Source organism: Penaeus chinensis, chromosome 31, assembly GCF_019202785.1.
Source record: "Penaeus chinensis breed Huanghai No. 1 chromosome 31, ASM1920278v2, whole genome shotgun sequence".
NCBI classification, from domain to species: Eukaryota; Metazoa; Arthropoda; class Malacostraca; order Decapoda; family Penaeidae; genus Penaeus; species Penaeus chinensis.
The window spans coordinates 33,762,616-33,790,115 of record NC_061849.1 but is presented as its reverse complement, the minus strand read 5'-3'; the positions used below and the strand labels follow the sequence as shown (position 1 = coordinate 33,790,115).

Sequence of the window (27,500 nt, the reverse complement as noted above, 5' to 3'; positions counted from 1 at the left end):
ATATTGCAGATTGAAGAAATTGGTAGAGATTTGGTATGGATGTGCCAGAGGCATAGATGGTTAAATCATCAACATACAGTGATGACCGGGCTCCTGGTGGTAGAACCGAGGCAATGTAATTTACAGTAAGAAGGAATAAGGTGGTACTAAGCACACTGCCTTGTGGGACACCTTCAATTTGAGGAAAGAAAGATGATGTGGCAGAGGCAATTTTGACCTGGAAAGTGCGTTGGGAGAGGAAAGACTTTGTAAAGACACCCATGTTTCCACGTATGCCTAGAGAGGACAATTGTTGGAGAATACCCATGTCGTATCATATGCTTTTTCTAGGTCAAAAAACATAGCTAGTACTGATTCATGGCGTGCAAATGCGGATGTAATATATGTCTCAAAATGAGCAAGGGGGTCAGTTGTGCTTCGGGCACGGCGAAAACCAAACTGGAAAGGAGAGATAAGATTGTTGGATATGAGATACCACATTAAGCGGAAGTTAACCATTCGCTCTAGTAGTTAGTGCGATGGGGCGATAGTCTTGAGGGAGGGTACCCGATTCATTGGGTTTCAGGAAAGGGAGGATAAGAGCTTCTCGCCAATGAGAAGAAAAATTTCCTGATGTCCATATGTGGTTGTAAGTTGTTGAGGAAGATGGGAGTTGTCGGAGCATACGGTAGTGAATACCATCAGGGCCTTCATGAGTGTTGCGGCACGATTTTAGGGCAGCACTGAGTTCAGAGGAAGAAAAGGGAGCATTATAGGACTCAGCAGAGGATAGGGTGAAGATAATGGGGGTACGTTCCCTGATGGTTTTAATAGAAGAGAAGTGTGGAGAAAGGTGAGAGCGACTACTGACCTGGCTGAAATAATCACCCAGTTCATTAGCGACTTCGGGAGGATCAGAGATGAGGGTATCTCGAATATGGAGGACGGGGGCTGGATGGGGGGGATGTTTGCCTGATAGTTTATGGATCCGGCGCCAAACATTTGAGATAGATGTAGAGGATGTAATTGAGGAAACATAATTTCGCCTGCTATTTGTTTTACTATTTCGGATTGTACGACGAAAACAGGCAGATGCTCTTTTAAAGGAGATAAGAGCTGATAGTTGATGAGGGGTACCTCGTTTGTAGCGGTAACTGTTCCAGGCTGCACGTTTTACACGGAGTGCTTTTTTGCAATCAGAATTCCACCATGGAACTCATTTGGAGGTATAGGGTCTTGAGGTTCGAGGGATAGCTGTATGGGCAGCTCTTAGGACTGTAGTTATGAAAAATTGTATCATTTCTGATACGGATGAGAGGGAAGATGGAGGAGTATGAATAGTAGAGAGTGAAGTGAAAGTATGCCAGTCAGCTCTATCAAAGCACCAGCGTGGGGAGTTGGGAAGTGGTACATATGAAGTTGGAGAAAGGAGAACTGGAAAGTGGTCGCTATAGGGAAAGTGGTCTAGAACTGACCAATGGAAATCAAAATGAAGAGAAGGGGAGCATAGAGAGAGGGCAATGCATGAAAAAGACTACGTGCGTGTATCAAAGTGTGTGGGGAGATCTGTATTTAGAATAATAAGATCAGCTGTGGAGAGGAAGCGCTCTAGAGCTCGGCCACGGGTGTTGGTGATAGAATCACCCTAAAGAGTGTGGCGGCAATTTAAATCACCTACTATGAGGAAAGATGATTGAAGTTGGGAAATTAGGTCTTCAAAAGCAACAAAGTTAATGGGGTGGGAAGGGGAGAAGTAGACTGAAATCACTGTGATCCAGCGGCGAAGAAAGATACGAATAACTGTACAAGGGACAGTGGTTTGAAAGGGAGGTATGACATAAGTTGTTTTCTGGTTGATAAGTATGGACGAGACATAAAGGGAGTGTGGGGAAGAAACAAAATGGTAATTGGGGATTGGTATTGGAGAATGTGTAAGAAAAGTTTCTTGAAGGCATATAATGGATGGGTTATAAGAGGAGAGGATATGTCGGAGGTCAGGTCTGTGAGAGCGGAAACCGCGAATGTTCCAATGAAGGATAGTTATACTTTCGTTGATTTAGCGATAACGATTGTAGTACGTTTTGGAGAATTTGAAGGGGAAGGTGCTAGAGGGTGGGATAAAGAATGAGGTTGGGGAGGTGGTATTGTATCAGGAGGGGTGTCGGGAGGTAGAGGGTCTGGGGAAGAGGGTACTTGTGACATGAGGGATTCACGTGTGTATCCAGGAGGGAGTGGAAGGGATAAAGGGGATGGTGGGAGGGTTAATATAGGTGGGGGTGGAGTCGGGGGGGATGGGTTTTGTTGGGATGGGGTAGGAGGATTGGGTGTAGGGAGAATATGAGTAGGAGGAGGATGGATATCGGCAGTCACTTTGAGTGTGGAGGGAGCTGGGAGTTGTAGAATTTGAAGGTGGATGAGTATTAGTTTGGGACTCGATTATGTAGTTCTGGATATCTTCAAGAGTTTCTGTAATGGAGTTGGTTGGGGAGTTTTGTGAGATAAAGGTTTTCTTGTGAGGGGGGGAAAGTCTGGTGTCTGAAAATAGGGGCAAAGGAAGGTGGAGGTGATTGTGAGGTAGGGGAGAGGGGGTGGAACGTTTATTCTGTCTGCTGCGGGTAGTGCGGGGAGGGAGAGGGGAAGGTGTTGGGGCTGTAGTAGAGATTGGGGTGTCTGGATTTAGGATGGCAAAATAATTTGATTGGGTAGAGATTGGAGTGTCTGGGTTTAGGATGGCAAAATAATTTGACTGGGGAAGGTAGGAGGTAGAAGAGGGGAAGTTAGATGGAGGGGGGTTGGGTTTAGGAGAGGATGTAGGTGCTTGGGAGGTAGGGGGATTGGTAGAGTGAGCGACATTACTGGAGTAGGGGGTAAGATAAAAGCCTCGTCGACGTGCTTCCTGTCTGGCTTCACGTAGAGTGAGTCCAAGTCTGAATCTGAGATTTGCTACCTCAGACTCAAATTTGTAGGTGGGGCAGCCTTTATTATGGGGGCCGCCACAGTTTGCACATGTGTGTGATTGTGCAGAGCAGTTTGATCGAGTATGGCCAGGTTGGGCACATAGCGGGCATCTGGCTGTGGAATGACAGTGTTTGGCTGGGTGTCCTAAACGCCAACAATTTTGGCACTGACGAGGAGGAGGTTGATATGGTCGGACAGGTAGGGATTCCCCACCTATTGTAAACATTAAAGAGAAGGTCATGTCTACGGAAAGTAATTTTGGCAATGTTAATGGATTTCTTCCGATTTCCTATGGGAGAAATGGAGTAGCTTTGTACATATGTTGCACCATAGTCTGTGAGACAGGCGAGTAAGTCCTCTCCACAATCTGACCATTCTGTGTCATAGATTGGGCAATCTGTTGGGGATGGTTAATGGTTAATGGTTAAAAGCAAATAAATGTGCTAGACATCTAAGGTCATGTAGCACTATAGTAAATGGTAGTGAAGGGTGGTTGAGTTAGTGATTAGTTGTCAAAGCTGGGTAAAGGAATTGACGAGTAATGGGTTAAGGTCGGGTAAGGTAATGTATAGGGGTTAGAGCAAATTGGTGGAGCTATTTGATGAAGAGGCAAGCTTCATTGCCTCTGATAATGGTATGGTTAATGGTTAAAAGCAAAATAAATGTGCTATCTAATAATGGTATAAAATCTTTATTGTTGGCCATGGTAAGCCTGTAGTATGTTGGGGAGAGAAACGGTCCACCCCTCAGGGTCGCTTGAGGGGTAAGGGCTAGACACTAAAACAGGGAAATACCGTGCCCATGGCTCCCTCAGGCCGTTCAGGACTGGCACAAAGTCAGCCTTTCATCCTTTCAGCACGGCTCTCACACCTTAGGAAGTGGATAGTAGAAGGGGTTGGTGAAGGGACAGAAACGGAAAAGTAGGAGGGAAAAAAAAAGACCATGCAAAATTTGTTGAGTCGAAGGCTGAGTCCCAAGGTTGAGGAGTTCCCCAGCATTGGGTCCCAGTCTCCGCCTCCTAAGCCCCCCCCCCCCCCCCACGACAACAACGGGCAAGGGATTGGGGGGGAATCTGTTGGGGAGATAGAGACAGTTCCGGTGCAAGTATTGAGGGTTGGATGAGGTTCTGTAGGGATGGGATTACCACATAGATCAGTTTGTTTTGTTAATGCTATAGCTTGGTTTTCAGTTGTTACTGTGACGAGACGGGAGTAGTCGGGTCGGCTACGGAAAGAGACTTTGCCTACTTGTTCTTGGAAGCATTGCTGGAAGAGGAGGGTGTTTTTAGAGTAGGGAGCTGTGGGAGGGATCACGAAAAATCGGTCCCATTTGGCTGGTTAATGGTTAAAAGCAAAATAAATGTGCTAGACATCTAAGGTCATGTAGCACTATAGTAAATGGTAGTGAAGGGTGGTTGAGTTAGTGATTAGTTGTCAAAGTTAGACAAAGGAATTGACGAGTAAATGGGTTAAGGTTGGGTAAGGTAATGTATAGGGGTTAGATCAAGTGAAGGATGTATATGCATTTGAGGAATTAAAACAGGTTGTCAAAGCAGAAAGTGTGAGAAGTTGTGGGAGGGATCACGAAAAATCGGTCCCATTTGGCTGGGCTAAATAGATTATTTAAGAATTTTGTAGAGATGGGGGTAGTAGATGGACGAGGGCATGTGGAAGAGGGAGTAGTGTTGAGGGAGGTAGTGTTATGGGGAGGTGGACAATAAGGTTGTAAGGTAGTAATAAGGGAGGATGGGGTAGTTGATGAAGGTTGTAGGGGTATAGTTGTTGAAGTTGAGCATGTTGGGAGTTGAAATGTCTCCTGGGGTGTTGATTAGGGTGGATACTGTACTAGTCGGCATTGAGGAGGGGGTATTAGTTGTAGTGTTCAGAGCCGTGGTCAAAGGAGAGCCTGGGGTCAGGGAATCGGGCGAGTTTGAATTGGTGGAGCTATTTTGATGAAGAGGCAAGCATTGCCTCTAATAATGGTTAATGGTTAATGGTTATTCATTGTTGGCCATGATAAGCCTGGAGTATGTTGGGGAGAGAAACGGTCCACCCCTCAGGGTCGCTTGAGGGGTAAGGGCTAGACACTAAAACAGGGAAATACCGTGCCCATGGCTCCCTCAGGGCGTTCAGGACTGGCACAAAGTCAGCCTTTCATCCTTTCAGCACGGCTCTCACACCTTAGGAAGTGGATAGTAGAAGAGGTTGGTGAAGGGACAGAAACGAAAAAGTAGGAGGGGGAAAAAAAGACCATGCAAAATTTGTTGAGTCGAGGGCTGAGTCCCAAGGTTGGGGAGTTCCCCAGCATTGGGTCCCAGTCTCCGCCTCCTAAGCCCCCCCCCCCCCCCACGACAACAACGGACAAGGGATTGGGGGAGGTCCCATTTGGCTGGGCTATATAGAGTATTTAGGATTCTTGTAGAGGTGGGGGTAGTAGAAGTGCGGGGCGTGTGGAGGAGGGAGTAGTGTTGAGGGGGGTAGTGTTTTGGGGAGGTGGGCAAAAAGGTTGTAAGGTGTAATAAGGAGAGATGGGGTGGTTGATGAAGAGGTTGTGGGAGTAAGGTGTTGAAGTTGAGTATGTAGGGAGAGTAGAAATGTCTCTGGGGGTTAGTTGTTGATTAGGGTTGATACTGTACTAGTATGCATTGATGATGTGGGAGTTGTTGCAGTGTTCGGAGCCCGTGGTCAAAGGAGTTGGTTAATGGTTAAAAGCAAAAAAAATGTGCTAGACATCTAAGGTCATGTAGCACTACAGTAAAGGGTAGTGAAGGGTGGTTGAGTTAGTGATTAGTTGTCAAATTTGGGGCAAAGGAATTTGGGACGAGTAAATGGGTTAGGGTTTGGATGAGGTAATGTATAGGATTAGATCAAGTGAAGGATATATATGCGTTTGAGTAAGGAAAACAGGTTGTCAAAGCAGAAAGTGTGAGATTCTGTAAGGATGTTGGGATGTCTATGTAGGGAAGATAGGTGGGAGAAAGTAGAGGTACGGGCTGCTTCAAAACGTGGGCATGACAATAGAATATGTGGGACTGAAAGAGGAACATTACATAAGGGACATAGGGGTGGATCGGATTGTGACATCAGATAGGAGTGTGTTAGACGGGTGTGGGCAATGCGTAAGCGGGCGAGAGCCGTCTCCCAACGTCTGTTCCGATGGAATGGAGCTGACCAGGAGGAGATTGACAGTTTTACAGTATGTAATTTATTAGTGTGGAGACTTGACCAAAAAGATTGCCATCGATTATACAAGGACTTAAAGTGTGGGTAATAATCAGTGGCTGGGATATGTGAGAAACGTGGTTGGTTTGATGTGGACATAGCAGCGTAGCGTGCTAGAGTATCTGCCTGTTCATTGCCGGGGATTCCAACATGGCTGGGTACCCAGCAAAATTTGATTGTTTTATGACGTGTGGACAGGTAGAACAACCAGTTCTGGATCTTACAAACAAGGGGGTTGGTCGTGTGTATTGACTTTATGAGGGTTAATGAGTTACGGGAGTCAGTAAAAATTGTATAAGAGGAAGAGGGTAGTGAGTATGTGTTTTAAGGCAAAAAGGAGTGCATACAGTTCTGTAGTAAGGACACTGGATTCAGGAGGGAGGGGGTATTTGAACGTACGAGTTGGGAAAATTACTGCAAAACCAGCACCGGAGGTGGTTTTGGAGCCGTCAGTGTAGACGGGAATACTGGAGGAATGAGTGGAGGCATGGTCAAGGAAATGGGTGAGAAGGACAGTAGGAGGAATATTTGATTTTGGTGGTTCAGGGTAGACAGAGGATCAAATATGGGGGCAAGGTATAAGCCATGGAGGGACTAAATAGACAGAGAACGGGAGGGGTCGGAGATGGGGAAAAGGGGAATGGAAGAGGAGGTTATCCATGCGAGTGAAGAAAGGAGTAGGTAAACGTGGAGAAGAAGCAAAGGTAGGAAGTAGGGATCGTGGGATAGTTAGTTTAGTGAGGGGAAGTTGGTGGAATCGAGCATAACATCGGAGAGAGAGAAGGGCACGGCGTCGAGAGAGATGGTATGCCTGATTCAGTGTACAGGCTCTCAACTGGAGAGGAGCGGAAGGCACCTAGGGCTAAGCGAAGACCACAGTGGTGGATTGTATCAAGATGAGCAAGGAGAGAAGTTGAGGCAGAGGAGTAGATATGGCATCCATAATCTAGAGTGGAGAGGATTAAGGTGACATGAAGATGAAGGAGAGTTTTTCGATCTGAGCCCCAGGATAAATGGGATATGGTTTGTAAAATTCGGAGACGGCGGCGAGCTTTTTCTTTGATGTAAAGAATATGGTCTCGCCAGGACAGTTTGGAGTCAAAAATGACGCCTAGGAATTTGCCAGATGAACGGTGTTGAAGTGGAGTGTCATATAAGAAGAGTGAAGGTAGAGGACCTACACGTGTGCGAGAGAAAAGAATGGAGAAAGATTTGGAGGTAGAAAAGCGGAAGCCATGGTTTGTGGCCCAGGAGGAAACTGATGATATTGCAGATTGAAGAAATTGGTAGAGATTTGGTATGGATGTGCCAGAGGCATAGATGGTTAAATCATCAACATATAGTGATGACCGGGCTCCTGGTGGTAGAACCGAGGCAATGTCATTTACAGCAAGAAGGAATAAGGTGGTACTAAGCACACTGCCTTGTGGGACACCTTCAATTTGAGAGAAGAAAGATGATGTGGCAGAGGCAATTTTGACCTGGAAAGTGCGTTGGGAGAGGAAAGACTTTATGAAGACACCCATGTTTCCACGTATACCTAGAGAGGACAATTGTTGGAGAATTACCCCATGTCGTATCATATGCTTTTTCTAGGTCAAAAACATAGCTAGTACGGATTCATGGCGTGCAAATGCGTATGTAATATATGTCTCAAAATTAGCAAGGGGGTCAGCTGTGCTTCGGGCACGGCGAAAACCAAACTGGGAAGGCGAGATAAGATTGTGGGATTCAAGATACCACATTAAGCGGAAGTTAACCATTCGCTCTAGTAGTCTGCATAAGCAGCTAGTTAGTGCGATGGGGCGATAGTCTTGAGGGAGGGTACCCGATTTATTGGGTTTCAGGAAAGGGAGGATAAGAGCTTCTCGCCAATGAGAAGGAAAATTTCCTGATGTCCATATGTGGTTGTAAGTTGTTAATAGGAAGGATAATGAGGAAGATGGGAGCTGTCGGAGCATACGGTAGTGAATACCGTCAGTGCCTTCATGAGTGTTGCGGCACGATTTTAGGGCAGCACTGAGTTCAGAGGAAGAAAAGGGAGCATTATAGGACTCAGCAGAGGATAGGGTGAAGATAATGGGGGTACGTTCCCTGATGGTTTTAATAGAAGAGAAGTGTGGAGAAAGGTGAGAGCAACTACTGACCTGGCTGAAATAATCACCCAGTTCATTAGCGACGTGGAGAGGATCAGAGATGAGGGTATCTCGAATATGGAGGACGGGGGCTGGATGGGGGGGGATGTTTGCCTGATAGTTTATGGATCCGGCGCTAAACATTTGAGATAGACGTAGAGGATGTAATTGAGGAAACATAATTTCGCCAGCTATTTGTTTTACTATTTCGGATTGTACGACGAAAACAGGCAGATGCTCTTTTAAAAGAGATAAGAGCTGATAGTTGATGAGGGGTACCTCGTTTGTAGCGGTAACTGTTCCAGGGTGCACGTTTTACACGGAGTGCTTTTTTGCAATCAGAATTCCACCATGGAACTCATTTGGAGGTATAGGGTCTTGAGGTTCGAGGGATAGCTGTATGGGCAGCTCTTAGGACTGTAGTTATGAAAAATTGTATCATTTCTGATACGGATGAGAGGGAAGATGGAGGAGTATGAATAGTAGAGAGTGAAGTGAAAGTATGCCAGTCAGCTCTATCAAAGCACCAGCGTGGGGAGTTGGGAAGTGGTACATATGAAGTTGGAGAAAGGAGAACTGGAAAGTGGTCGCTATAGGGAAAGTGGTCTAGAACTGACCAATGGAAATCAAAATGAAGAGAAGGGGAGCATAGAGAGAGGGCAATGCATGAAAAAGACTACGTGCGTGTATCAAAGTGTGTGGGGAGATCTGTATTTAGAATAATAAGATCAGCTGTGGAGAGGAAGCGCTCTAGAGCTCGGCCACGGGTGTTGGTGATAGAATCACCCTAAAGAGTGTGGCGGCAATTTAAATCACCTACTATGAGGAAAGATGATTGAAGTTGGGAAATTAGGTCTTCAAAAGCAACAAAGTTAATGGGGTGGGAAGGGGAGAAGTAGACTGAAATCACTGTGATCCAGCGGCGAAGAAAGATACGAATAACTGTACAAGGGACAGTGGTTTGAAAGGGAGGTATGACATAAGTTGTTTTCTGGTTGATAAGTATGGACGAGACATAAAGGGAGTGTGGGGAAGAAACAAAATGGTAATTGGGGATTGGTATTGGAGAATGTGTAAGAAAAGTTTCTTGAAGGCATATAATGGATGGGTTATAAGAGGAGAGGATATGTCGGAGGTCAGGTCTGTGTGAGCGAAAACCACGAATGTTCCAATGAAGGATAGTTATACTTTCGTTGATTTAGCGATAACGATTGTAGTACGTTTTGGAGAATTTGAAGGGGAAGGTGCTAGAGGGTGGGATAAAGAATGAGGTTGGGGAGGTGGTATTGTATCAGGAGGGGTGTCGGGAGGTAGAGGGTCTGGGGAAGAGGGTACTTGTGACATGAGGGATTCACGTGTGTATCCAGGAGGGAGTGGAAGGGATAAAGGGGATGGTGGGAGGGTTAATATAGGTGGGGGTGGAGTCGGGGGGGATGGGTTTTGTTGGGATGGGGTAGGAGGATTGGGTGTAGGGAGAATATGAGTAGGAGGAGGATGGATATCGGCAGTCACTTTGAGTGTGGAGGGAGCGGGAGTTGTAGAATTTGAAGGTGGATGAGTATTAGTTTGGGACTCGATTATGTAGTTCTGGATATCTTCAAGAGTTTCTGTAATGGGGTTGGTTGGGGAGTTTTGTGAGATAAAGGTTTTCTTGTGAGGGGGGGAAGTCTGGTGTCTGAAAAAATAGGGGCAAAGGAAGGTGGAGGTGATTGTGAGGTAGGGGGAGAGGGGGTGGAACGTTTATTCTGTCTGCTGCGGGTAGTGCGGGGAGGGAGAGGGGAAGGTGTTGGGGCTGTAGTAGAGATTGGGGTGTCTGGATTTAGGATGGCAAAATAATTTGATTGGGTAGAGATTGGAGTGTCTGGGTTTAGGATGGCAAAATAATTTGACTGGGGAAGGTAGGAGGTAGAAGAGGGGAAGTTAGATGGAGGGGGGTTGGGTTTAGGAGAGAATGTAGGTGCTTGGGAGGTAGGGGGATTGGTAGAGTGAGCGACATTACTGGAGTAGGGGGTAAGATAAAAGCCTCGTCGACGTGCTTCCTGTCTGGCTTCACGTAGAGTGAGTCCAGTGAGTGAATCTGAGATTTGCTACCTCAGACTCAAATTTGTAGGTGGGGCAGCCTTTATTATGGGGGCCGCCACAGTTTGCACATGTGTGTGATTGTGCAGAGCAGTTTGATCGAGTATGGCCAGGTTGGGCACATAGCGGGCATCTGGCTGTGGAATGACAGTGTTTGGCTGGGTGTCCTAAACGCCAACAATTTTGGCACTGACGAGGAGGAGGTTGATATGGTCGGACAGGTAGGGATTCCCCACCTATTGTAAACATTAAAGAGAAGGTCATGTCTACGGAAAGTAATTTTGGCATTGTTAATGGATTTCTTCCGATTTCCTATGGGAGAAATGGAGTAGCTTTGTACATATGTTGCACCATAGTCTGTGAGACAGGCGAGTAAGTCCTCTCCACAATCTGACCATTCTGTGTCATAGATTGGGCAATCTGTTGGGGATGGTTAATGGTTAATGGTTAAAAGCAAATAAATGTGCTAGACATCTAAGGTCATGTAGCACTATAGTAAATGGTAGTGAAGGGTGGTTGAGTTAGTGATTAGTTGTCAAAGCTGGGTAAAGGAATTGACGAGTAAATGGGTTAAGGTCGGGTAAGGTAATGTATAGGGGTTAGAGCAAATTGGTGGAGCTATTTGATGAAGAGGCAAGCTTCATTGCCTCTGATAATGGTATGGTTAATGGTTAAAAGCAAAATAAATGTGCTATCTAATAATGGTATAAAATCTTTATTGTTGGCCATGGTAAGCCTGTAGTATGTTGGGGAGAGAAACGGTCCACCCCTCAGGGTCGCTTGAGGGGTAAGGGCTAGACACTAAAACAGGGAAATACCGTGCCCATGGCTCCCTCAAGCCGTTCAGGACTGGCACAAAGTCAGCCTTTCATCCTTTCAGCACGGCTCTCACACCTTAGGAAGTGGATAGTAGAAGGGGTTGGTGAAGGGACAGAAACGGAAAAGTAGGAGGGAAAAAAAAAGACCATGCAAAATTTGTTGAGTCGAAGGCTGAGTCCCAAGGTTGATGAGTTCCCCAGCATTGGGTCCCAGTCTCCGCCTCCTAAGCCCCCCCCCCCCCCACGACAACAACGGGCAAGGGATTGGGGGGGAATCTGTTGGGGAGATAGAGACAGTTCCGGTGCAAGTATTGAGGGTTGGATGAGGTTCTGTAGGGATGGGATTACCACATAGATCAGTTTGTTTTGTTAATGCTATAGCTTGGTTTTCAGTTGTTACTGTGACGAGACGGGAGTAGTCGGGTCGGCTACGGAAAGAGACTTTGCCTACTTGTTCTTGGAAGCATTGCTGGAAGAGGAGGGTGTTTTTAGAGTAGGGAGCTGTGGGAGGGATCACGAAAAATCGGTCCCATTTGGCTGGTTAATGGTTAAAAGCAAAATAAATGTGCTAGACATCTAAGGTCATGTAGCACTATAGTAAATGGTAGTGAAGGGTGGTTGAGTTAGTGATTAGTTGTCAAAGTTGGACAAAGGAATTGACGAGTAAATGGGTTAAGGTTGGGTAAGGTAATGTATAGGGGTTAGATCAAGTGAAGGATGTATATGCATTTGAGGAATTAAAACAGGTTGTCAAAGCAGAAAGTGTGAGAAGTTGTGGGAGGGATCACGAAAAATCGGTCCCATTTGGCTGGGCTAAATAGATTATTTAAGAATTTTGTAGAGATGGGGGTAGTAGATGGACGAGGGCATGTGGAAGAGGGAGTAGTGTTGAGGGAGGTAGTGTTATGGGGAGGTGGACAATAAGGTTGTAAGGTAGTAATAAGGGAGGATGGGGTAGTTGATGAAGAAGGTTGTAGGGGTATAGTTGTTGAAGTTGAGCATGTTGGGAGTTGAAATGTCTCCTGGGGTGTTGATTAGGGTGGATACTGTACTAGTCGGCATTGAGGAGGGGGTATTAGTTGTAGTGTTCAGAGCCGTGGTCAAAGGAGAGCCTGGGGTCAGGGAATCGGGCGAGTTTGAATTGGTGGAGCTATTTTGATGAAGAGGCAAGCATTGCCTCTAATAATGGTTAATGGTTAATGGTTAATGGTTAATGGTTATTCATTGTTGGCCATGATAAGCCTGGAGTATGTTGGGGAGAGAAACGGTCCACCCCTCAGGGTCGCTTGAGGGGTAAGGGCTAGACACTAAAATAGGGAAATACCGTGCCCATGGCTCCCTCAGGCCGTTCAGGACTGGCACAAAGTCAGCCTTTCATCCTTTCAGCACGGCTCTCACACCTTAGGAAGTGGATAGTAGAAGGGGTTGGTGAAGGGACAGAAACGAAAAAGTAGGAGGGGGAAAAAAAGACCATGCAAAATTTGTTGAGTCGAGGGCTGAGTCCCAAGGTTGGGGAGTTCCCCAGCATTGGGTCCCAGTCTCCGCCTCCTAAGCCCCCCCCCCCCCCCCCCCGACAACAACGGACAAGGGATTGGGGAGGTCCCATTTGGCTGGGCTATATAGAGTATTTAGGATTCTTGTAGAGGTGGGGGTAGTAGAAGTGCGGGGACGTGTGGAGGAGGGAGTAGTGTTGAGGGGGGTAGTGTTTTGGGGAGGTGGGCAATAAGGTTGTAAGGTAGTAATAAGGAGAGATGGGGTGGTTGATGAAGAAGGTTGTGGGAGTAAAGGTGTTGAAGTTGAGTATGTAGGGAGAGTAGAAATGTCTCCTGGGGGTTAGTTGTTGATTAGGGTTGATACTGTACTAGTATGCATTGATGATGTGGGAGTTGTTGCAGTGTTCGGAGCCGTGGTCAAAGGAGATTGGTTAATGGTTAAAAGCAAAATAAATGTGCTAGACATCTAAGGTCATGTAGCACTGCAGTAAATGGTAGTGAAGGGTGGTTGAGTTAGTGATTAGTTGTCAAAGTTGGGCAAAGGAATTGACGAGTAAATGGGTTAAGGTTGGGTAAGGTAATGTATAGGGGTTAGATCAAGTGAAGGATGTATATGCATTTGAGGAATGAAAACAGGTTGTCAAAGCAGAAAGTGTGAGAAGTTGTGGGAGGGATCACGAAAAATCGGTCCCGTTTGGCTGGGCTATAGATTATTTAAGAATTTTGTAGAGATGGGGGTAGTAGAAGGACGGGGGCATGTGGAAGAGGGAGTAGTGTTGAGGGAGGTAGTGTTATGGGGAGGTGGACAATAAGGTTGTAAGGTAGTAATAAGGAAGGATGGGGTAGTTGATGAAGAAGGTTGTGGGGGTATAGTTGTTGAAGTTGAGCATGTTGGGAGTAGAAATGTCTCCTGGGGTGTTGATTAGGGTGGATACTGTACTAGTCGGCATTGAGGAGGGGGTATTAGTTGTAGTGTTCAGAGCCGTGGTCAAAGGAGAGCCTGGGGTCAGAGAATCGGGCAAGTTTGAATTGGTGGAGCTATTTGATGAAGAGGCAAGCCTCATTGTCTCTAATAATGGTATGGTTAATGGTTAATGGTTATTCATTGTTGGCCATGATAAGCCTGGAGTATGTTGGGTTGGGGGCATGTGGAAGAGGGAGTAGTGTTGAGGGAGGTAGTGTTATGGGGAGGTTGACAATAAGTTTGTAAGGTAGTAATAAGGGAGGATGGGGTAGTTGATGAAGAAGGTTGTGGGGGTATAGTTGTTGAAGTTGAGCATGTTGGGAGTAGAAATGTCTCCTGGGGTGTTGATTAGGGTGGATACTGTACTAGTCGGCATTGAGGAGGGGGTATTCCCTGACCTGGGGTCAGGGAATCGGGCGAGTTTGAATTGGTGGAGCTATTTGATGAAGAGGCAATTGCCTCTAATAATGGTATGGTTAATGGTTATTCATTGTTGGCGATGATAAGCCTGGAGTATGTTGGGGAGAGATGTGGTCCACCCCTCAGGGTTGCTTGAGGGGTAAGGGCTAGACAACTAAAGCAGGGGAATACCGTGCCCATGGCTCCCTCAGGCCGTTCAGGACTGGCACAAAGTCAGCCTTTCATCCTTTCAGCACGGCTCTCACACCTTAGGAAGTGGATAGTAGAAGGGGTTGGTGAAGGGACAGAAACGAAAAAGTAGGAGGGGAAAAAAAAGACCATGCAAAATTTGTTGAGTCAAGGGCTGAGTCCCAAGGTTGGGGAGTTCCCCAGCATTGGGTCCCAGTCTCCGCCTCCTAAGCCCCCCCCACGACAACAACGGGCAAGGGATTGGGGGGGATACAATAGCGAAGCATTTGAGTAACATGGCAGGTGACAGCAACCCCCATGTAAATTTGTAGTAGTAGTAATCCATTATATTTATGTTCTTTATGTAACTGCTTTTAGAGTGTTTTCTTGCAGCACTGGCTCTCTCCTTGTTGCTAGTAATCATTATTCTCTCTTTTCCAGATGGGAAATTTACCTATATCAATGCTGGTCTCATATCAATGGGCCTATGCCTTTTCTTAACAATATTATATCTAAAAAATATTCAATTGACATTCCTTAAACATTAATGCCGTTTGTAATATGATAAGTTCTTAACTATTTCAAGAATTATGCCTCTCTGTTTAACAGTGGAAATTCCAATTTACTTTTCTTTTTTTCTTTCTTTTTTGCTTTTGTTTTTGTTTCCAAAAAACGAGACCTGACTAGTTATATCAAGTTTCAAATTTGCAACAGTTGACTAATTTCACCACATATTTCAAATCAGGTATTTTTCAACTGGTCACTTGTGTAACTGGTTCCTGTGACTCTGAGTGCTTCCTTAACCCATTTACGACGGAATTTATGTTCTGTCCCCTGTAGTTTTTGGTGAATTTTGTTACATACAGATGGTTCCACATGTGCTCAGCTGGCAAGGAGTCTATCAGTAGGCAATAGTTACCGATTCTGATTTTCCCATTCCTTGAATTGGCGGGAAAATGTGTTTTTCTTATTAATATCATTGTTATCGATACTGTTATTGTTGTTATTGATGTTATAATTATTATTATCAAATTGTCATTAAAATATCTTAGACAATGAAATGATACAAAAGACCCTTTCCTAAAGTGAAGGAAAATGGTAAACAGGTGACATAGGTAGTTCTGACAACTAGCTATTTGGTGATTAAGAACTTGTTGAGCCATCTATGTGTAAATATAATAAATAAACGTGTTTTACAGTGGGCATGGCACGTATTCTTGCCACATGGGATGAATGGGTTAAAAGTACTTGTGTGTGTGTGTGTGTGTGTGTGTGTGTGTGTGTGTGTGTGTGTGTGTGTGTGTGTGTGTGTGTGTGTGTGTGTGTGTGTGTGTGTGTGTGTGTGTGTGTGTGTGCGTGTGTGTGTGTGAGAGAGAGAGACAGATGGTCATTACCAGAAAAAACTTTTAATTCCAGCAGGATAGACCTGCATTGACTGCTTAGGAGATATATGTGTATAGCACAATTTACCGGCTTTCAGTTACCAATCCTCTCTCTTTACTATGTAAGGCACATTTCCAGATTTTTATATATGCAGAACATTATAATACATAAAACATATTGAAGGGGATGAAAGAAACAATATTTTTATATACTCTTATTAAAATATTGGTTAGTGTTCTACAATTCATATGTAATTTCAGTACCTGAGGGAAGACGTCCCTGTCAATTGTATATCGTGATTTCAGGTTGGAAGTTATTTAGATGGCAAGAATTAAGCCTTTGCATGGGGAAAACAACAACAAACAACAAAAAAAAAGAAAACATGGGTCTCTCATTACCATTCATGCCCTGGCATTCATTACATTCACTTTACACTTGGTTGTGCCAAATGTTTAAAAAAAGATAATATTGTCTATTGCCAAAGGCAACTTTTGCATAGCATTAATGACATGCCTGAGCTGCAAATATGGAATATAAATTAACACTGCTTCTTGAATTTATACTGTAAACAGTGGTAACTTTCCCATAATAATATACTGTTCAAATTCTTTTAGTTAAAGCAAAAACATCTGATCATAAAATATGGGTTAGATAACAGATTTCTTAATTTATGATATCCAGAACACTAAAATTCTAAATACATGCACTGCAGAAGCATAAGTATCAAATGCTACATAGCTTAAAAAATGTTTTCAAAAACTAAAAAGAAAAAAAAGGGGGGGGGGGTGGGGAAGGAAATTAGAAAAATGCTATCTAACCTTCTTTCAAAAATAAACTTAATCCTACATGTATTAAGAACAACAGCTAAAAACTACTAGGTGGACGGTTTTTAAAATCACTGACTTGAGATCGGAAGTACCTGGGTATTGATGACTATTCTCCCACTCTCGCTGATTTCTACGTGAAATACCTTTAAACTTTATCACTATCCTGCATGAATAACTGGTGTAAACACCAATTTTTATTGAAAATGGAAAATCTCATTACTTTGGTTCAAGTAGCTGCTGCAATAAACTTTCCTAAGCTGGAAAGATGATATTGTGATCCTGACACATCATCTAGTTACGTACCATTCTTGAAAAAGCTTTCTGTTAACCACAATTAAATGTATAAGAATCACAACAAAGCATACAACACCTCATTCCACTCAATTTTAAACTCTTATGTGGAAAAATGCACTACCTTCTTTAAACACAAAGTAGTACATTTACTACTGACAATAAAATTAAAATATGAAGCGACCCTGAAACACAAGATATCAAAACCCATAAAAACTAAGCACTAATTTTCTGCCAATGACTTTGCAGAAAGCATAGGCTTGTACCTGACAAGATAGGACTATTTTTTTCCTACAGCAATGCGAATAAGAATAAATATGTGATTTTTCAAAAAACAATCATCACTACTGCAACTGCACTTCTCTACTTCTCTGTTACTTAAAGGTTTCTACACCATTCTTACTTCCTCATGATTGTACATTTCTAAGGTTCGAATGGAACATTTAAATAAGCATGCATGGTGGCTACAGTATTCTACAAAGGATATGGAGTGATAACCATGAGGGCGAATCAAGCCTCAATGCTCCGGACATGGGAGTGTGCTGAAGCCCTGATGGATCCGATCTAAATGACTTTTTTTCTATATGAGGTTCACAAGGTCAAATGACTAAGAAAACTGAGTAAAAGATTTTTAAAAAAGGAGCAAAAAAAAACAAAAACAAAAAAACTCAACAACACAAAAACAGGAAAAAGAGAAATGGCATTCCATTAACTAGGGTCCTTTTAAGACAGTTATTGCTTTCCCCTTCTCAGTATATTGTTCTGTTCAGAGCAGGGTAAACTGGTAGGCAATAGGGTTAACCCAGCCCATGGTCTTCAAACAACCCTTGAGGTGTCTCCTCCTGTGAAGAAAGAAAACTTGTGAAAATATTGAATTCTATACTAACTTTTAGGGGGGGGAGGGAGCAAGGAATATAAGAATATATAAATATTACACACATATGAAGTTGAATTAGTACAATTTGCAAAGACTGCACAAGCTGGATTACCATCTTGCTACCTTAAAACCATTTCTGATTTTCACTGGAATTTTAGAAAGTTAAACCCAATGCATAAAACATAAACACACAATAGTATCCATTATTGTGTTATGAAGAGCACACTTTAACAAAAAAGCATAATTAAATTGCTAAGTAAATGTATAGTGTATTCTCACGATTTACTAGTCTCAGCTTTTTTATTTGATAAAACTAAAGCCACATCATTCTACCAATAACAACAAAGCTTTCCCTTCTTCAGGAAGATTTCGAATGTCCAAACAAAAGGCACCCAAATCAATTCTTAGAAAAAACAATGTTGAGAAATTTGGCAATTATATGCTATCATTATGCCAAATATACCATAATCATCATTATAATTATCATAATAATCATTATTCTCTCATTACTAAACCTATCTATTCATTATCACTGCTGTGTTTTTTCCATGGCTTTTAATCTACCAGAGAGATTAATCCCTTAAAAAGACAACATACCAGTTATACAGGAATCTGCTTGAAACAAAAGCAACTGAGTTAATACCAGCAAATCCTTTTCCTTCGATTTGGTCAAAAGTACATTCCTCAAGGATATACAGAGTACATCATACCGTATTAGCTTATCCATACAATGAACTAAAAGAAACTGCATTTTGTTTCTCATGCTGTCTGCTCTTATCATTTGACTGGCTGATACCGCAAAAAGCTGTGATCGCTGAGAGAACCGATAAAAAAAGGTTATGTTTCTTAATCTTTCTGACAAGCAAGAGTCCAGCTATGATAGTTTACTTATCTTGAAGTTCAATAGTTACTACACTCGGGCAAATTGTCTACCCAGATCCTGAACTTCATGCCTTAAGTTTGTCTTTCCCATTTTCGAAAGACAAGGTGACACGCAGACACAAACGTGGGATTCAAAAGTTGTGCAACAACTTGGAAAGCAGTTGCAATGGAGATGTGCCTTTGACATCTATTCAACCATAGTTCTCATATCTTCTGAATCTGTTACTGGCCTTCAATTAAGAACTGAAACAGAGGAAGTAGCAATATCTACTCTTTATGGAAATTTAAAGGGGTAAAAATGAGGTAGACCCCAATGAACTGGTGATGTTACACAGATAACAGTCTACAGAGTGCAGCAGAGCACTATTGCATGGAGGTCTGGCAATATCTAGATTATGCCATATCAAACCACTGCCAGTAGGGTGTGAACAAAGTTTCATACAAAGTAATTTAAATCTTCCAGAATATTAACATCCCCAATCTAACAAACAAATGAATAACTAAAACAAAATAATAATAATTTCCAGCACCTGAAACTTGCCCTACTCAGGATTTCACATAAGAATTATTTTTCGTTTATAGGTTCAACAACAAGGACTCCCCTTGGATAGAAGTTATTCCTGTCATTTAAGGATTCCTAGCAATACCCTACATCCCTAACTATATCATGAAAAGTTTCTAAAATACCATTAAATGAATAATGCACTATATACTAAATAACCCTCACTTTTAATTTCTTTACTGCAATCTTCTATTATGCAAAAACCATCATTTCAGAAAGTCGGATACATTTTACCATTATCAAGAACCAAAATTTCCATCTAATTCACACACTGGTATTATTACCAACTTAACATATCTATAATAATTTTCAATAAATGCAACTAAAAACACATTATTTCCCTTCCTTTCTAAAAAAAATAAAATACAAACAAAAATGGGAAATAAATAAACTAGAAAGGGCTTTAAGAACAATTTTCCCAATGATCTCTCACCCAAATAATTTGTTTTCCCCTTGCCCTTTGCTCTGTTTCATTACACCAGTATTAACCAGGTAAACTAGTAAATAGAAGAGCCTACACAACTGTCTGAAGAACTACGAGACATGCATTGACCACTTCTGTTAAAAAAAAAAACTAATACTAATGGCATGCAGTACAATACTACAGGAACCATCCTCCTTGTAACTGCAGTTAATGATAGCGATGGTCATTAACATGCTTGAGTGCAGGTCCTACTGGTCCATTAAAACCCATTCCTATTTACTAACAATGCAAGTAGGTAAATGAGAAATCCATTAGGATAACGACAAAAGAGGTCATCACTAAGTAGGATAACATAGTCGCAAAGATAAACATAACTAACCAAAGTCTGTGAATTTCATTAAAAACATCAACTGAAATTTCCTCTTTTATTTTTTTAATCTCTTAACCTAAAACAATAAAGAAAATCTAAACTGAATTCCTATACCAACCTTTGTATAAAATGAAATGAAAAGTAGAAATAACATTGAATTCATCAAAGTGTTTATGGTCATCTGGTGCGTCTCTTGACCTTTTAATCAATCATAAAATTATGATTATGATCAAACATTACCACTTAAGAAATATCCCTCTTTTTAAAAGCTTATCCTGTTCAAGTAACTTGTATATTGTAGAAGTCAACTTCAAACTTCAGTGAAAATATAAACTGCACACTCATTTCTATATAGAATTTACAAACATTCTGCATATTCTTATTTTCATTTCATCATTTGACTCCTCAAACTGATATGGCAAATATACAATATGCATTCAGTCTACTACAAACCAAACCACAACGTGGACAGTTCAAAAATTTTGGTCACACATAGATACAAAGACACTCTCACATGCATAAACACACATTGGTAGATAACAGACAACAGACACAGACAAAGATACACTCTCGCATGCGCATATGCACACACACACACACACACACACACACACACACACACACACACACATGCATGCGCATGCACGCACGCACGCACGCACGCACGCACGCACGCACGCACGCACGCACGCACACACGCACGCACAGACACAGACAGACAGACAGACAGACAGACAGACAGACAGACAGACACACATAAATTAATAATAATAATAATAATAATAATAATAATAATAATATAAATAATAATAATACTATAACTATGCAATGAATGTGAGATAACAGGCTAATGCTAACTACCTCATCTTTACTAAAGTATGGCTTGTTTCCAGACTAGGTTTCTTGCTGCCATAGCGAATATATAATGAGTATACTGTAAGAGAACATTGCTGTCAACAGAACCAATTTCTTGGTGAACTCTGAAGAGGAACAAGGAAATAAAATCAACGTTCCTTTTCTTTACACACATGTATAAAACTAGCAGTGTTTGAAAACCAAGCAAACATCTACTTGTCATAATGCCTCATCTACATTTCAGTAAATTATAGTTATTCCTCAACTGGTCCACAAAGCCACACAAGTGCATAAAAAAAACAGCATGGGGAAAGAAAAATGCGGTAACACACGGGACAAATTTATTTCAGCACTAGGCCATAAATGACCCTATTTACAAGCTGGAACCACCACCAGTGTATGGTTAGCCACAGAAAGAGTTGTTCAAGGTATACATGGGAGGTATTACATAAAAAAAAAAAAACTACACTAGCATACTATTACAAAGTAGAAAAAATCATAGCCATCACATCTACTTTATTTCAACTACAATCTATTTCATATCAAAAAAGATCTAGCAAGGAATGATCAAAATAAACCTAACATAGAGCAGTGGCTGTATTCCTAAAGATATAAAATTGGTCAATCATTCCCATAATGAACATCAAAATAATTGTAATATGTACCATCACTAACACCAATCTTGTTATATATAATCATATTCTAGGTATCTTGAAAATAAAATACTAAAAGATATAAACAAACAAACCGAAAAAAAAAAAAAAAAAGGAAAGACAAATACAATGCATACTGGAATCTAAATGAAATTATTGACTTAGCATTCTTTTATTACATATATGTGCATGTATCAGTAAGCATTCATTTCTATGACCTGAATCTTCAGTAGAGCAATCCTAAGAAGAATCTTACATACATTCATTCAGTCTTTGTGCTTTAACCTATCACAGGACGCTAAACCCTAATTTCCGTTGTGAACAATACTGCTTTGACAGCTGTGTGTGTGTGTGTGTGAACCTCCCAAGTCCAGGAGTTCCATTTCTTGACAACTCACAACCTATTCCATCAACTTTTGTGAAAACCTTGTTTGTCCAAAATCCCACACATATCCGAAAAGAGACACTAAAAAATGATAAGATATCATCATCAAATTAGACCCATGTCCCTGAGGGCCATTTCCACGATCTCATCCTAGGAGGGAGGAAGGGAAAGAATTATTATTAATACCAGTTATTTCCTAACCTCAAGACATAAGTGTTACAGGAAGTATTATGAATCTCGATGTCGTCTGAACTCTCTCGTGTGCTTGGTTATTAAGTCTATAGTGCTTATTATGACATTACATGTTCAGTAACATCTTTACCTTTAAAAATATACTTTTTGGCACACATCCATGGAAAATAAAGGCTAAGACTGACATAACTTCATAGGTAAAACAAGTTTTACACATAAAAGAAAAATGCATGGGAACTTTGAATTAATTAAAGATATCAAGTCTATAAAACATATTGTAAAATCTGTATTCTTTTACTTATTACAATTCGGAAATATTCATTAAATGCAGAAATAAATCATGTTCTGCAGATCCTTACACAGTTCAAAATCAAAATATCAAATCACATACAAAACTAGGATATATTTTTTTTTGTTTTGTTTTGTTTCAAAAACTGTAAGCAATAATTTGTGACATAACATGTTCTACTTAATCTAAAGATACTTCAAAAATATGAATGATAAGGAAACAAAATAACTTCCCAATGCGTTCTACTTATTTCTCCTCAGACTCTATATACACAGGGTCATTATTTAGGACATTATGCTACCGTTATTTGATTAAAAGTAAAAAGAGAGCCCTAACTGTCAATGTGCAGGATAACACTCCATCAAAATGAAATCTCAGCTGCAGAAGTTGTAATACTGATAACTTGACATTTCTTAAACTGTTAAAAAAAAAAAAATAATAATAATAATTAACCATACTTCTACAGCCAAACTGATTAACGTCTGATATAGAGAGGACCAAAGATCAATGTCAGACCAAAACATTACACGTGTCCTTTGTCATGTTTTTGTGACGTATTGCACAAATATCACTCACATGCAACATACCTTTGTGATGCTGCAAAGTGGACAACAGAGAGCAGTGAACACAAATAAGGACGTTCCTTTCATGATGTGTCAGGTAAAGAGATTTGTGATTCTATATAAAGGAACTCTTACACAATAGATCACTGTGTGCAAGTAAATATGTGTGTGGCTGTGCAAGTGCATCAGTGTGTATTCATGTGAGAGTATGTGTGTGTTTGTGTTTATATATGGGAATGCAAAGCATGTATATATGTGCATAAATGTAGATGCGCACATACTATATATGCACATATACACACATTCAAACAAAAGCATCAGCTATTTATATAAAGTTCTTACATGTCACTCTGTAAATTACATACACCCTCAATCCCACATAGCTTTTAACAAATAAATATCTAATATATATATGATCATTTAGTACTTTTAACACAAATATCTAATATATATATGACCATTAGTCACAACTCATTCAAGCCTTGTAAAAAATACATATACTGAAGCATTTTCACAACATTCTGATATTGTATCCTCCATAATACATCGCATCTTCCTCAGCCTCTTCCTAAATATGGAGATAAGGAGAGATAGGGAAAATTAGAACTGGGTTGAATCACTTAACACTAACCCAGTCACCAGTATGATACAACAGCTTTTCTTGCAGACTAAAGTGCTAGAAAGTGTCCCTTTTATTCACACACAAAAATGTAAGTAACTTTAGAAAATAATAAAATAAAAACCAATTAATAAATCAAATAAAAAATCAAATGTCATTAAGAATAATTATCTTATTCAGAGGGATTCTCATTTATATATGGTAATCTAGACAGATTCTGACAGTTATAATGATAAAGAAAACTGAAAAAAGACTTCATGAAACCTGAAGTTAAGAACTTTGATGCTTATGATCCTATAATATTTTTTTCATATTTCTATTAGAACTAAATTGATACTAATATAAATGATTTATTATTTATTTGCAATGGTTTCACACATCTTACATACTTCAGCAAATTTAACAGAGCAGCATCCTCTTATACCCTAATTAATGCTCAGCCCAAGAGACAATGCTTTCAACAAAGTACAAAATTTAGTTATGCTGAAATCACACCAGACTAAATTTTTTTTTTTAGACCACTGTCAAAAGAACAACTTTTATCTTCCTCTATGATAACAGATATATTCTTTATAACTGTGCAGTACTGCAAGAAATCCTGTAAGTATTCCATAAACAATACATTTATTTTAATTGGTGTTAACCTCGTTTCAGATCAAATGAGTATTCAAATGAGTATTTGCAAAAGAACTTTGAGAGTGAGTGTGAGTGTGACAGTGAGTGTGAGTGTGAGTGTGAGTGTGAGTGTGAGTGTGAGTGTGAGTGTGAGTGTGAGTGTGAGTGTGAGTGTGAGTGTGAGTGTGAGTGTGAGTGTGTGTGAGTGTGTGTGTGTGTGTGTGTGTGTGTGTGTGTGTGTGTGTGTGTGTGTGTGTGTGTGTGTGTGTGTGTGTGTGTGTGTGTGTGTGTGTGTGTGTGTGTGTAGAAATACACAAACGCACAAACACCCATATATGTATGTTCTAGCTATCTATCATATTTGTCAAGCCTCAACTGGAATAGAACTTGGCAATCATGAAGCAAGTGTAAAATGTCATCTGCCGAAAGCCTGGCAAGTGTCATGAATTCTGCCTACATAGTCTGATAAAGCAATGCTCTTCAGATCTCTTGAAACCAAATATCATATATTTTCAAAGATGGCAATCCACTACTATTAAGAACCAGACTCAGAAGCACCAGATTAATAAAGCATTTGCATGAACTATGTACTATGACACTGTCCACCAACTTCTCTGAAAACCAACATCCACATCCAAATATGTACACAAAAGTCTACAATAAATAAGTGTACAAACATAATGAAAATAATAATAGCATAGTCTGAAGACGACTAAAACAAAAACAATGAATACTTACATTTGTAAATTGTGGCTTTGTTAGGCTAAAGACAAACATATAAGAATCTATCATAGAAACAGGACAGCATGAGTAAAGTTCAAGTGACATAATCTTAAAAATTGTGAAGAAGAAATGTCCCTGCAGAGTACCTTTACCCCAGACACTGCTGATGATGCCTCTTGCTTCCGTAGCTTGATAACTCAGAAATAAATAAACAAGTTCCTATCCACAGTGCACTGCAATGTACAGTGGATGCTTTACCCCCAAAGGTACTGAAATTATGTTAGTAATGAATCATTATCAAAAATTATCCTTTGCCAATAGTGTATTGTATATTCCTATGGCTAAATACATTTTTCAATATCTTAATAAGTGTGAAAATGTACAGGAAGCACTGCAATTAACTCTACAGTCACAGAACATAAATCAATCTTTCTATTTCCAGTACTGGAAATAAAAAAATTATATCTATTTATAAATAAAATGCACATCAGCAGTACCTGGTTGAAGAATGCCCAGAAATTAGCTATCATTGACACAAGACAAAAATACAACTAAAGTAACAAATACCACATAAAATACTACAAGTTTAACCCATTCACTATCACAGTGAGAAACACACAAAAACACATCATTAACTTCTGTTTTTAAGGGTACAATAGTATGTTTATATACTATATGAGCATCCTCTATGATTTTCTCTTATTCAGGATATTCAAACTCAAATAAAAAATAATAATACTGTAAACTATCTCAAGATAATATGATCTGAAATGTAGTTTTCACTGCAAGAGCAAATGGTTTAAGCAACATATAATGTATATACAACCTATTTCTGAAACAGGGGACAAAAACATGATTACCCCTAAAGAAATTGAAAAATAATAATACCAATATCTCAAAAATAATAACAATAATGATAAATAATGATTGTTACAATCAAAATAAGAATGCCAAGTAAGCTACGAAACAAGCATCTATAATCATTAGCCTAGAGGCTTATACCCTCGTTGGTGTTTCCACTGTTCTATGAAATAGCCAAGTCACCTCTCCCTAGCCTTTGCTAAAACAGAGGATAACTGCTGCATCTCAGAGGAGCTGCCCTTATCCTTACAAATTTACATCCTATATGTTACAAGATTGGTGTTAGTGTGCTTAGCCTTATATTAAAGTAATATGCATATTATATCTGTTCCCTGTGCACCTTCTGTATTATTTATCTTTGGATATAATTTAACTTGCCTTTTTGAACATCTCTAAAGAAACTAACTGGAGAACAATACCCTTTGATCTATGATTTAACCAATAACCTTCCTCTATATTCTTCTATTGCACTAAAAAGTTTTTAAATTTTTCTACAAAAGATTTAATATATATAATATACACTATTTATGCTTATACAATGTTTCCCTTCATCTTGCCTTTTCCATGTACCATAATCTACACAAGGCCAATGAACAATGCAACCACTGTCTTCGTAACATGTTCAAAGAATCAAACTTTGTGTACCTAAATTTCTCTCACCGTTTCAAATTCAGAACTCCAATTCACATCTGATTTTTTCCACACTTCAAAACCCATGTGAGCAACACCTATAAACAAGCACAAGGCAAACTTCTTTTTGAACAATGGGGCAACTAAATCAATAATACCTTTGAACATCTTGTGTACCATTTGTACTGACCAAAGAATGAGAGACAAACCCAAATCAGACTTGAGCCTATAGCAGAAAAATAATTCAAAACAAGGTGAATTGCATTTTTCTGTAGAGCTTTAAAAAATAAACAAAAAACAAAAAAAAAAATGGTAATAATAAAAAAAATAGCGGTATCAAATTAATAATGATAATGATATAACATCATGACAACAACAAAATAGCACCAAAATAAAATATATGAAATACATACTGGGACACTGAAACATGACTCAGTTAGTTGTAGTCCTAAATATCATGATCTGGGGCAGTGGCATACAACACTCATACATACTTACATCCTTACATATAGTCACACCCATTTACACAAAACAAGAAGAAAGTGACCATGGATATAACGATTGTGGCCATCATCTACACAAGTGCTACTGTGGATCTCAAGAATAGTCTTTTTCAAAATTGATCCCATTTGCTAAAATGATGGTTCACGACATCCGACAAAAATACTTAATGTCCACTACTGTGAATAAGTAAGCTTTACAATACTGAAAACATTACCCTCAACACTATCAAAAGCTCATACTAGTCACTAATTCGCATCTTTGTCACGAAGATTCACAACCTGCCCTCTGTTCACTAAAATGAAAGACAGAAAGAAAAATAAAACTCAGCATCACCATGAACATATGACACTGGTGGTTAAATTCAGTACTAGAGTCTTTTTATCTTAAATGGGTTGCATGGGTGGACACATGAATGGGGATGAGGGAAAAGGGAAAGTTGCAGGAGTATCACTCTGGACAAGCTAGTACAGCCCAATCTCGCGGAGGGCCCCTTCCACAGCCTCGTCCTTGAAAGAAAATAGGACATTAGCAATAACTGATCTTAACTTATTGACTCCCAGTTATCTTATGACAGGCTTTTATCTTTATTTTATTAATATTTTTTTCTATGGTTCTACTTCTGGTAATATTCTATATGATCTCTGATCTATCATTTAATGATTTCAAATAATGTTTCAAAACATACAAATGAACCTGAATTAAACCAAAATACTAACACTTTGGGAATCAGTGATCTAAATTCTCAAGTGCATTCCTTTCA

At 40.3% G+C, this 27,500-nt stretch overlaps 1 protein-coding gene across 4 annotated transcripts in view; it reads right to left on the bottom strand.

The window, feature by feature from the left end:
* Positions 1-15,817: 15,817 nt before the first annotated feature.
* The window catches only part of LOC125042266 (AP-1 complex subunit sigma-2-like), a 31,418-nt gene continuing 19,735 nt past the window's right edge, over positions 15,818-27,500 (bottom strand). The window contains exon 5 of one of the 4 annotated variants that reach the window (XM_047637820.1): positions 15,818-17,578. In XM_047637820.1, coding sequence (XP_047493776.1) covers positions 17,534-17,578 — 45 coding nt within the window. In that variant the 3' untranslated portion in view covers positions 15,818-17,533. Of the gene's footprint in view, positions 17,579-21,033; positions 23,357-24,242; positions 27,247-27,500 lie in introns of those variants that run through there. The other 3 variants (XM_047637818.1, XM_047637819.1, XM_047637821.1) reach the window with 3 other exon arrangements.